This window comes from Phalacrocorax aristotelis, chromosome 23, assembly GCF_949628215.1.
Source record: "Phalacrocorax aristotelis chromosome 23, bGulAri2.1, whole genome shotgun sequence".
Lineage (NCBI taxonomy): Eukaryota > Metazoa > Chordata > Aves > Suliformes > Phalacrocoracidae > Phalacrocorax > Phalacrocorax aristotelis.
Genome location: NC_134298.1, coordinates 7,171,969 through 7,184,130, shown reverse-complemented (window position 1 = coordinate 7,184,130; position 12,162 = coordinate 7,171,969). Strand labels below are relative to the sequence as shown.

Sequence of the window (12,162 nt, the reverse complement as noted above, 5' to 3'; positions counted from 1 at the left end):
CTAGCTTGCCACCATCATGCTATTCTTCTCTTGTCAATAGACTCGAGAAACTTTCCCCAAGCATAATTTTTTTTTCCATATTTGGCAGGTGATGTTTTGAGGGAATAAGTGCTTCTGAGCGCTTGAAAATGTGATCTAATCCGTTTCTCTTACTTGTTCTGGACTTGCTAGTGGAGGCTGAAAACCAGCACTTTTCAAATCAGCTATGGATGATGATATAAAGGTCTCTGTTGCAGGGAAGCTGGGCTTTGGTTTTTTGGTTGAGCTTTTTTTGTGCCTCAGCAAATGAACACAAATCATTCATGGAAATTGGTGACACTTCCAGAAATAACTTATTCCTACACCAGTGACCCACTTGTCAAACCAAGGCCAGGTCTGTGACGTCTGCTCAACAGAGCTCTTTGCCTCCGCTGAAGGAGTAAAGGGCAGCATGCTTCAAACGCAAGAACAGACCGTGTAACCTGGGCTGACTCCAGAGCTGACCCTGCTTTGAGCTTGAGGTTGGACTAGATGACCTCCTGAGGCCCCTTCAAACCTGAACTGTCTGTGATCCTATGACACATTGCATTTTAACTGAAAAGTTCATGGCACGTACTGTAGAAAACGCTTTAAAGCAGCAGTAGATTGTCCTTCACTTGGCAAGTTTGGCCACGAACCAGCTGTGTTTCCATCATATATCCTTCAAAGTAAAAGGCAAGGCAGTTTCTAATGACTGGATCTGAAGGGCTGTGAGAACGCAGGTACAGTACGGCACTCAGGATGCCCGGCAAGCCATCGCAGGCAGCCAGAGAGGTGTTACAGGTTAGAAGCTGTTAGTTCTGTTTGCCTCTGTCCTGAGTCTTGTGCAGCAGAGGATACACGTTAAGAGCAGGCTGGAAAAGGCATTTTGTGCTGCTGATGTGAATCTACTGTTGTGTGGTGGCTGCAAGATCTGGGGCCTAAAGTCATAAAAAATTGCAGTTCAGTCTTACCTAATGAATCATGAACAGAGCAGTGTCTGGGAGTGAATCAGTAGAAGAGAACGTTATCCTATAGCTTGTATTTGGCACAGAGAAAGGGATTCTTTTTTCTCTGCATCCCCTCTGTTTTTATTCAGAGGTGCATTATGCTCATCAGCATTGGTTGGTACTGCAGGTGCTAAGCATGATTGAAAATAAGATTATCTGTGACAGATGAGTCCTAACCTGCCTCATTCTTGGGAAACTGCAAAGATTCTGCTCCTCCGGTTCAGTCGTGACCTGCAGCGTGTGCTCCTGCTCAGTGTTTGCCGAACGTGCAAACAGTTAATGGAGTCTGCTCTGATTATGTCTCTCTGGGTGATGAGGGACCTGCACAAACACATACCGCTAGGAAGTGCTGATGCCCTATAGATTTTCTTTTTTTCCTGCTGATCTTTTAGCTTAACAATTCAGCAGACTGAAGCAATTGTTTTGTGCTGTCCATCCCATGAGAAAGGCAGGGTTGGAGCAGTGGAAAAGCTGAGTGAGGGGCATGATTAAAGACTTGCTAATAATTTGGAAATGTCTGGGTGAGCCATGGGCAGATAAGGGCAGAACAGCTTCATTCCTGCCGCTCTGCTGCCATGACACAAGGATTTTGTCATTTTTTTAATCTACAGCTATTGTAATACTCCTCTAGGTTTTCTCTTTTCACCCCAGTAGTGTTATTGCAAAAATGAGGTGATGAAACTGGGGGAGAAACTAGGGGAGCAGCAGAATGTAGTGGCATAAAGAAGGCCAGTAAAGTTCCTGAGAGATGAGCAACTTCAGTGCTGTGCCTTATGGGAATGCCCCTGCCTTTTGCGTCCCTCAGGTTTAAGCAATCCCACCTACGTCACTGTTGTTCCCACTAACTTTTTCCTTCCCCCCCAACGTGACTTTTTTTAATAAGACCTGAGGGATGCCCTGGGTCCAGTTTCCTGCAATTGCAGACGATTACATCTCGGTCATGGGCATAACTAGCATTCTAGATTCTTTTAATTTGTAAATGTGGACTAAAGATCTGCAATATTGTTCAGGGGCTCTGTGTCACCCTGGAGAAACGAAAAATACACAGGGGTTGGTGTTTTTTGGTTTGTTTTTTTTTTTTTTTGATTAAGAAATATATTTGCCTTTTTTATCATCTGCTTTTACTGCAGTGAAATGTGACACTTTTTCTCTGGGACTGGCCTTTAGCATATTGTAGAGTAGGCAGCTGATGGATTTCTAAAGGCTTTGAAAGGAAGAGTATTCAGCTTCCTACCAGGCAAAATAAATAGCTGCATGTAACTTGGGAGTGGGATTTGCTCTCGGAAATACCACTGCTTTAAAGCAAAAATTGTAATGGAAAGTCTTCAGCGCTACAGTACAGATGACTTACTGTAGCGTGTGTGCGCGCAGCTGTGAAGGCAAGGTAGCAGAGTGGTGTTTGTGGGGATTGAATGTGCCTGTGCATACTTGCGGGATAAGGTTGGGGTTGGGTTTTTTTGGTGTTTGGTTTTTTGGGTTTTATTTTTCTTACAGCTCTGCCAGCTACCAGCCCAATGCACAGCCACTTCTGTAGCTTTGGAAAGTCTTCCTCTGCAGCTAGCCTGTGCTGGCTGACCGTATAAGTACACTGTAAGCTTTTGGTCAGAGAAGCCGGCACGTTCTTTTTGACAGTGCTTATCTGAAGTATGGACATGGCCTCATAATTAAGAAAAAAGCTGGCTGGGAACGATGCCATGAAACTGATCCACAATTAGCAGAGGAGAGATGCAAACCAACTCTGCAAACCCACCTGAGATTCTTCTTCGTCTGGTGCAGCAAAGTCTAGTTGGTTTCTAGTAGTTAAACCACTCTCTCTTGCAGCTTGCTTGCTAATAAAGATTAAGCAGTCAAAGCTACTCTGCTAATCTTTGAATTTTTAATGCACATTACAACACAGTTTACACTCCTACAGTTTGGCATTTGGAGGGCAAAGATGGGCAGAGAACTGCAGTTGGCAATAGATAGGATTTTGTACGGCAAATACCCAGTTGCTCCATAAGCACAAGAAGCTGTGTCTGCAACCCATTCAACACACAGCTCGTCTGCCAGCCCCTTACAGTGTGCCTGGCCGCTCCTGCTGACCTGCTGCAGATTGCTTCCCGTTGAGACCCCTACGCGCTTTGCTGCCCTTCACCTCCCTTTCCTTCCAATCAAAATTCCTATCCTTCTAAAAAGCTGTGGTGGTTTAACCAAGAAGAAACGAATGTTTGCCGAACTTCAGTGTCTGTGCTTAGCCTACGGCCAGAATTGCAGCCTACCTAAGAAGGTTACGGAGTAAGCCTTCCCACTCCTAAAATGTTGGAGGTTAATCTTTTCGTAACCAGCATTTCCCCTTCACTGACTCTGCTTCCTCTCCCAATACATGCTGCTACTGTTTGTTCCCCGAGAGCTGTGTATAAATCCTCGCCTTGAGATAACTGCATTATCTCAATGTCACTCCATCTTTTATACGTAGGAGCACCCAGTGGAAGCTCTAGATTGCTTCTGAAGTTACTGCAAAACAGCTGCTTGTAGCCCCGGGACTGGACGTAATTCAGGGGCTCTTAGTGTTTTTCTGAGACAACTCTATTCCCGCAGCATCTCTGGGGAGCAGAATACATATTTTTAGGAATGCCTCTTAGAGCAAAGGAAGCTAACACAGCAGCCTCAGCGTCGCGTTCCTGTGGGCTGTTACCTTAGAGGGGGCTGCAGGGGAGGATGGAAAGTGGGGTTATTTTTAGCAGACTAACTATTAGGTGCAAGTGCTTATGGTTACAAGAATGGGGTTTTGATTCTACGAAGAAAGATTGAGTGCTTCAGTAACATTGCCTGATGCTGTTTTGAAATGGGATTAAATTGGAAGCTGCATTGTAATCATGTTTGAGTTTTACATAACAAATCATTTGAAAGCAGGAACGCTGTTGTGTTTTAACAACTTTTGCCCTTTCTGTTGCTTCTCCTTTTCTATTTTAACGCTTGAATTGCTTTTGAAAAGACTTTAGCAGTGAACCTGCCAGTACTTAAGCCTAGTTAACAGCTTTCAATAATGGTACTTAGTCCAACCTGTTTCATGCTAGAGTCATACAGAGAATGCAACCTGCCTCCTCCTACTTTTTTCTGCAGAATACATATTTTCTCTGTTGAGGGGGCAGGAGGGGGACAGGACGACACCAAACCTTTTTCTTCCTGCTCTAGGGGACAAAGGTCTTTATTTCTAATGATGGCTATTTATTCCCTGGCATGTTCTGTGCTTGCTTACAGGGTTAGTAACCCAGTTCATTACATATGGTGATTACCCAGAGGTAGCACAAGAGTAACCATGGAATTTAAAACTGTTTCCTTCTGTGGGCCTTAAGTAGGGCGTCTGTTTTGTGATGGCATGGGCAGTTAGTCTTACTGAGCCATGCAAATACTTCGCTGTCCGGCTACTCGGATGGAAACTGAGCTCTTCTTTTCTGTGTTGTTGGTGCCTTTCTGCTTTGCAGCTCTCCCAGAAACCATCCTGAGCGTGCTTTTGTGTTTCCTGCCACACTGGCTGTGCTTGGGGAACGGTGACACGACCTCCAGTCACTCAGGATGCAGCAGCAGCCGCCGCTGCTCGAGCTCTCTGTCAGCAGTCTGACCCCTTGGCAGAATCAAAACCACTTGTTGACCCCTGGCTGATCACAAGACTCAGTTCTGATGTTTGACACATGCAGATAGGTTCATTGGGATGAAGTATTCGTTTAAATAAATGTTTACTGCAGCTAAAAATAAATGCATTTTGACACCTATGACTTGCTGCATATCAGAAAGAAAAGTTACAGCCTTGAGATCAGAAATTATTACTTAGGTCAGTTTAGAATACACTCTTTAAAAGGGAAGAAAGCCATCTCCAGGAAAGGCATGACACTGGGATTTTTTAAAATTATTTTTCTCAAAAAAATCCAAACTGTCTCACCTTAATCATCTTTGTCTTGAGCATCTTATTCCGTAGGTTGTGAAGCTCCTTCCAAGGCATCTAGGTTCTGAAACAAAAAAAAATAAAACAATGATGTAAATGTGTTCTGGTTTTGATAATACTGGCAATGCGTTTTTTTCCTGTAGGGGGAAAAAAGTATAGGGGGTTGCTAATTTGCGTGCAGTCAGACTGCAAATGTGGCGTGCTGTAAGAACACAAGTGGGAGGGAGAGTTTTTGCTCCTGTTGCCTTGTCAGTCCCTGGTACTGACCTAGAAGAAATGGTGGGCGTGTTACACAGATCCCACAACAACGAACGCGGGGTGCTCTGTAGTTGGAGACAAGCTGCCTTAGCCAAGCGCTCCCCTAGATGGGGGGGTGCTCAGAGCGGGCACGTGTGGTAAAGGCGCAGCGGTGGCTGGGCCACGCTGAAAGGATTACTCACACCTTTCCCTTTAGCCAAGGCTGGACCAAAATAGTGCTTCGGGCACTGGAGTAGGGTAGAGGTTTTGAGTAACACAGAATAGTTCTTGCTTATCAGGTGAGTTTTATAGCCTTTTTTTATAATGGGGAGACACAGCCCTGCCTCTGTATTTGCTTTTGTTTTGCATTGAGCTCCGTGACCGGGAGTTTTCTGTGAGAACCGGACTCTGTTCCTGATTACTCTTTTTTTTTTTTCCCCTCCCCCAATTCAGACTACGTAGCCATGTCAGCCAAAGCCATCTCTGAGCAGACGGGGAAGGAGTTCTTGTATAAGTACATCTGCACATCCTCTGCCATCCAGAACCGTTTCAAGTATGCCCGAGTCACCCCAGACACTGACTGGGCACGGCTCACCCAGGACCACCCTTGGCTTCTGAGCGAGGTAAGGCGAGCGACCTGCCTTCCCGTAGCGGCTGAGCCCCGGACAGACCTGCCCACCCGAGCTGCTCCCTGTCGAGCACGGCATGTCGTGCTGCGGCAGAACTGTGCTCCGGACCTTTCCTGAAGGACCGGTCGCTGCTGCTGCCCTGCAACATTGATTTGCAACACTGATGAAGAAACAAGCCTTGCTTCAAGGCTGTTGTATCACCTTCTAGGGGGCCTGATTATAAAATTCCTTTGAGGACTCTGAAATGCATGAGCAGAGATAATCTGCAAACAAGAAGCTTCTAATAACCACACAAGATAAACGAGGCTAATTCAGACAAAGCAAGAGTCTCTTGAGATGTCAGTCCCTGCTCTCAAATCCTTACTTCCTGAAACCATGGAGTGCTTTCTCCATGGCTAGCTCCTACATTCGGTTAGGGTGCTGCTTAGGTTTCCTGCACAGGAGCAAAATGTCAGGGAGAACTTAATGTTTTGCTTCTTATGTGCAAGATCTTTTATATCTCTTTGTGTTTCATAGCCATGCACTTTCCATAGAGAAAACACCCCCAGAGCTGCTCTTGTTAGTTGTCCAAGCTGGCTCCTTTCCAGTGGTTAATTATATTAAGTCACTGTTTGGTAGAACATGAATGTTTCACAGTCCTTTACTGACTGACTGCTAGAAGCCCTACGCTAAGTAATTAAATGTTCCGTACTCAAGTGCATGAGTGAATTGCTGGAAGATATCAGTAGTGCTTCTGAAAAGGCTTGCAGAATGCCAGAAGGGAGCAAGGATGCTATCTGTGCTTTACGGCAGAGTCCTGCGATGCTAGAAAGGGCTACAGGGTCCAGCAGTGAGATCATAATCAGTGTTCTGTACTGCAGCGTTACGCTCTGCATCTACACAGCAAGTTGCTGAAGTTCCAGCAGATGTTAGCTGTACAGCAGAAGGGCACCCATTCCTTATTTAAAAAAAAAACTATCTGCAAGCTAGAGATAAGTGTGTTACCTAGGAACAGCTTTTTGTAGGTCTCTGATAAAGGGCCACTGTCAGTTGACTAAAATGTGCAGGATCCCTGGCTCTAACCAGCCTCATGTCAGGGTACGTAGTGACAGCAGGAGCTTTCTTTGTAAGCAGCTGACTGTGCCTGATGTGTCTCATAGTTTCTCCTTATGAGCCTCTGCTCCCAGAGAAATATTCATTTCATGATGTATCTTACAAAGACAGTTTGCAAAACTGATGGGATGCTCTGTGTTTTTCAGCATGGGTTTCTTGGTGTGTTGAGAGGGGTGGTTTTGGGGGTTTTTTGTGGGGTTTGTTTGGTTTGGGGTTTTGTTGTTTGGTTTTTTTGTGGCTTTTTGTTTTTATTTTTTTCCAAGAAAACCAGTACATATACCCCATCCTAACAGCTGCTTTGAAAGAGTTATCAAAGTACATAAAAAAAAGCCAAAAGTCACCAAAGTCTCTGATGTGTACTCACATCTGGGTAGAAATAAGGCAGCTCTTCTCAAAGCACAGCGTAAAAACCTGCGAGCATGTTGTGCCTGGAGATGGACTTTCCAAGAGGTTAAAGAAATGCTGCAAGGATATTTGCTGTATAGAATTTATATAAGTTTTTGTTTTGCTATCTGCAGAGAATCACTCGACTAAAATAACTTCCTAATGCTTCTTTCTTTTAATTCCTCTTGCACAATGTCATAGCGTTTAGTGGTGAAGCCAGATCAGCTAATAAAGAGACGTGGGAAGCTTGGACTGGTTGGAATTAACCTCACTCTGGATCAGGTGAAGGTTTGGCTCAAACAGCGTCTGGGCCAAGAAACCACGGTGAGTGCCACCTTAGCAACAGAAACACAGGACTCTGTTCTGTCCTTTCTGCCTACTTGCATGGTAGGAGCTGGTGCGCAGGTATTTCTCCTGCTTACGCTGGTTTAAAATGCATGTTATGCTGATGCCAAAGCGAGTGAGAAACTCCTGCTGAGTGAACTTCCTGCTGGTAAATGAGCACTGATAAATGACACACCTGGCTAGGGAGCACAGCTTGGTGCTCCCTATTGCCATCCACTGTCCAAGTCTGCTGTGTAGGGCCTGTGTGGTGGGAGCTCAGCAGGAATTAGTACCATTTTGCAAATCCTTCCTGCTTGGGAGTCAGCAGTTGATAGCTCAGATGCTGTGTCTCATTGGCATAGCTGCTCCACTTTAATACCCAAGGCAGATTTAACAAGGCAAGTATAAAAGCAGTCATAAAATTGTCCTCTTATTGTAGCCAGCCAGTGTTCTCTGGCTCATGACTGAGTGTTACTTCAAGTCCTTATTTTAACTCAGTGCTGCCTTGTAATATTTATTCTCCTGGGAATGATGCTGCAATGCTAATGATAAAGAAACGCATGCCATCCCAGCTGCTGTGTTTCAGGAGCTGGTAGAATTCCACTGCCTCAAGGAAACGGATGCCTTGGCCCTACTGTGATTGATTTGCTGCTGGCTCCAGCACCAAGCTGTGCAGCCGAGCCAGCGAGGCTTGTCTGAAGGCCATTGTGAAACAGCAGGCAACGGCATCGTCTGTGCCTGCCCATCAGAAGGACCATGGATGTTGAAATCGATTCTTTAGCACAATACAACTGCTGCATCTAAAGGAAGGACTGTGCCAAGGACTTGTGACCGATGGTGTTCGCTCCTGAAGCAGTGTCCTCAGGAGCAGGGGGTACCTCCCATGGCCTATGCGGGGCTGCCCTTGAGCCCAGAAGCTCGGTTTTGGACAGCAGGAAAGCGCCCGTGCAGGACAGTTCCTGGGACCTCCCTGTAGCTGTCTGTCCCTGTAGGAAGAGGCTAAAGAGTGATCCTACTCTTCCATTCTCAGTGATGCCGCTTCCAGGGCAAGTGCTGGGCAGAGGCCTCTGTTCCTGCCACTGCCTGTCTAGCTCAGGATTCCCCTCACCTCTGCTATTTTTGAGAGCTCCAAGAAGCAGCTCAAGCCATGGCATTTCACACCATGCTAAGCAGTGCTCTGTAAAGGTGCTGTCTCTGGGACAGGAGATGAAGAGCAGCCATTCTGGTGTAATTCTGATAGCCATCTGCCCTCTTAGGGAAGGGGAAGGTGACTGACTCCTGTAGCCTGTGAAGTTCAGGTATCCCGGAGTGGTGCAGCAGTGTGTCTAGCAGTGACAGTGCTTGATGCTGTGCTGGGGAGGGAGGAGTAGGGCTCCTCAGGAAACACAGTGGAAACGTGCTTAGGAAGAAGTGATTTTAGAGTTGTGTTGATTAATTCTCAAAGCGTGCCTTATGCTGTCATAAACGTGGATACTGGACAAGCATTTATTAGTGTTTGTCTTGTTTTCTGCCTACAGATTGCTAATGCTAAGGGAATCCTAAAGAATTTTCTGATTGAACCCTTCGTCCCTCACAAACAGGTCAGTATACCAAACAAAGCATTAAAATGTGCTTTTAAATCTTTTTTTTGGCTTGCATGCAGCTTACCTGGATTGATAGAGTGGAGAAGGCATAAGTTTGGTACTGTGGGCGGTGTCGATGCACGTGGTCAGAGCTGCGTGGAGGCGCAGCATCAGACCGTGCAAAGAGCTGTTAATGATCGTGTTGGCTGCCGTTGCTCTGCTGGGAGGAGGTTACAGATCACCTGAGGGACCAGGTTGGTCAAGGCCGCTCACTGAATCTGGTACTCCTGAGGGTGGATAACAAACTGTTGATGTGAGCTATGCTAATTTGTGCTGGTGAAATATTCAGACTCCGCCACAAGGTTTGCAGGAAGGGTATAATTACCTAAGTTAGAGGTGCTTTCAGTGCACACAAGAAAGGACCCTGGTTTGCACTTCAGTTGTGTAAGATGGGATCAGTTTTCTCCAGAAGTGGCAGGTGTTGTCCCTGGCACCTTTCACCAGATTGAAGCACTCTGGGCCCTGCTGTGCTCTCTCCCAGGCCAGCACAGCCTCTGCAACCCCCGGGGGTGTCTGGGCCACTCCAGTGCTGCTTCTCCTTGGAAAGCTCAGCAGTGTGCTCATTTGCCCCTTCCCCGGCATTGACACAAGAGCCTATTCTTCGACGTCTTCTCTGGGTGTGACTTGCTAATGTTTGTGCCTGTGTCCATGCAGGAGGAAGAGTTCTATGTGTGCATATATGCGGCCCGTGAGGGAGACTATGTACTCTTCTACCACGAAGGGGGTGTGGATGTGGGAGATGTTGATGCCAAAGCTCAGAAGTTGCTTGTGGCGGTGGATGAAAAGCTCAATGAATCCGATGTAAAGAAACATCTCCTGCAGCACGCACCAGCAAATAAAAAGGAGTAAGTAGAGATGCCCGGTTCTGGGTATGGCCAGCCACCCAGAAGCTCCTCTCCTGTATTTCAGTGCAACATCCCTTTGTTCTGTCTCACCCTAAAGCCTGCTCTCATACCCTTCTTGCTGCTCTCAAGAATATGCTGTGCATCCTAAATCCAAGTTCTTTGACCTTATCCCTCCTGTAAAACTCAAAATAAGCATTCGTAGTGCTTTGAGCCCTCACTTGATAGAAGCATTTCTCAGTCTACTGAATTCTTGACCTCTGAGATGTTGGAGACATGTTGAATTTTGATTCTTTGTGCCAGCATAGAAGAGTTTCTTTCCTTTAGTAGAAACGGCGATAAGACGTGAATCTGATTGCTAATTCAGAAATGTACTCTCCCTTACCCTGGCCTAGTCTAAAAAGGTATTCTCTTGCTATTCCTATGCTTACTGCAAGCTTATCTGTAGATCTCAAAGCCTCTTTTGCATCTCCTTTAATTAGATACCTATAGCTAGTTTTCATGAGTCATGATTTTTCCAAACATAACGCAATCTCTGATGGCATTGTTCACCACTGAAAGGCTGAAGAAGCCTCTCACTAATACAGTTTATTGCAGTCTCTTCCCGATCCCAGCTAACAAATCTTAGTTCTGACAAAGATGCATATCTGACAGTGAGAGACAGTGATGCATTTCTGTCTCTCAGTGAGATTAAACAGACTGAACATCTACATGTCAGTTGTGAGCAACTGTGTTCTCAGCAGAGTTTGGTGGACTGTAATTAAGATGAGTCATCAAGGTCTTCCTTTCCTTGAGTCATCACCTAAGCTTCTTGCAGAGAAGATGAATGAGAATGAAAGAAATCGATAGAGAGTAGATTTGCAGATTGCTGCTAATATAAATGAAGCAGAGCAGGCTGTGCTTTATGTTTGGGTGCTTTAATGAACTGGTGTTTAATTTTTTTTACAGCATCTTGGCGAGCTTCATCTGTGGCCTGTTCAACCTTTATGAAGATCTGTATTTCACATACCTTGAGATCAATCCATTAGGTAACAGATACTTTTGGGAGCAGGACTTTCTGTTCTAGAGTACTGAAATGTGTACTTTATCCTTCTGTTTTATCTGGTTCGCAACAACACTAGGTGGCATATGCAAAAGAAGTACAAAAGTGGCTGTGATGTGTCCTGGAGCTATTAGTTGAATGAATCCAAAATGAGGACTGCTTGTAGGTGTTCTCTGTTATCTAATTTCCTGGTGGAAATGAAAAACTCCCTTGAAAGGGATGTTAGCTCAGAACTGAAGAACATTAAAATTGCTCTGTTGGATCAGAACAAAACAGCGCCTGAGCCAGGGCCTGGTCCATGACCATGGTCACTCGTTAATTCTTAAGGGAACTCTCTGGGTTTGGTAAATACAACTAAATGACCGATGTGGAGGAAGGGGAACAAAGGTGACCCAGCTTTTGTAATGATCTCTGTATGGTATCAAATTTTACGAGTAAATCTGTAATGTATGTCTCTATATAAACCAGAGCTAATTCTGGTATTTTTTTTTAAATGCAGTGGTGACTAATGGTGGTGTCTACATCCTTGATTTGGCTGCAAAGATTGATGCAACTGCCGACTACATCTGCAAAGTGAAGTGGGGAGATGTGGAGTTCCCCCCTCCCTTTGGCAGGGAAGCTTATCCAGAGGCAAGTAACAACCCACTTCTGGCCCAAGTCCCTCTATTGTGGACCACAAGATTAATTCCTCATTGCTTGTATGTCCGTGGCATTGAGGTTTTCCTCTCTTGTGGGTTTTGCTGCTGTGTTTCAAGTACCTTGGCACTGCTGTCCACGATAAGAGCTTGTGCAAACCTGTGTCCAAGATGCTGTAGTACTAGGACTTCTCATAATCGCACTCTAAACTGCAGCTGCTTTCCATCTTTGCCTGGGTGCTGCTGCAGCTCTTTAATTCAGAATTGACTTTTTTAGATGGAGGCATACATTTAACTTCATTTAGCTATGTGCCAAAGCTCCATACTTGCAGAGTCTTCCTCATATCATTCTTGCCTGCATTGCTGCCCTGTCAGCACCATTATTTTTTGTTGGAGCACTGGTTATTGACAGCCTTGTGGCAGCTG

The 12,162-nt window shown here is 45.4% G+C and overlaps 1 protein-coding gene across 6 annotated transcripts in view; it reads left to right on the top strand.

Annotated features, from left to right (window-relative positions):
- The window catches only part of ACLY (ATP citrate lyase), a 30,208-nt gene that overhangs the window by 2,249 nt on the left and 15,797 nt on the right, over positions 1–12,162 (top strand). For 3 of the 6 annotated variants that reach the window (XM_075116604.1, XM_075116606.1, XM_075116605.1), the window contains exons 2-7: positions 5,620–5,789; positions 7,473–7,595; positions 9,113–9,175; positions 9,872–10,062; positions 11,008–11,087; positions 11,601–11,731. In XM_075116604.1, the coding sequence (XP_074972705.1) occupies positions 5,631–5,789; positions 7,473–7,595; positions 9,113–9,175; positions 9,872–10,062; positions 11,008–11,087; positions 11,601–11,731 (747 nt within the window). In that variant the 5' untranslated portion in view covers positions 5,620–5,630. Of the gene's footprint in view, positions 1–5,619; positions 5,790–7,472; positions 7,596–9,112; positions 9,176–9,871; positions 10,063–11,007; positions 11,088–11,600; positions 11,736–12,162 lie in introns of all 6 variants that reach the window. The other 3 variants (XM_075116602.1, XM_075116600.1, XM_075116601.1) reach the window with 1 other exon arrangement.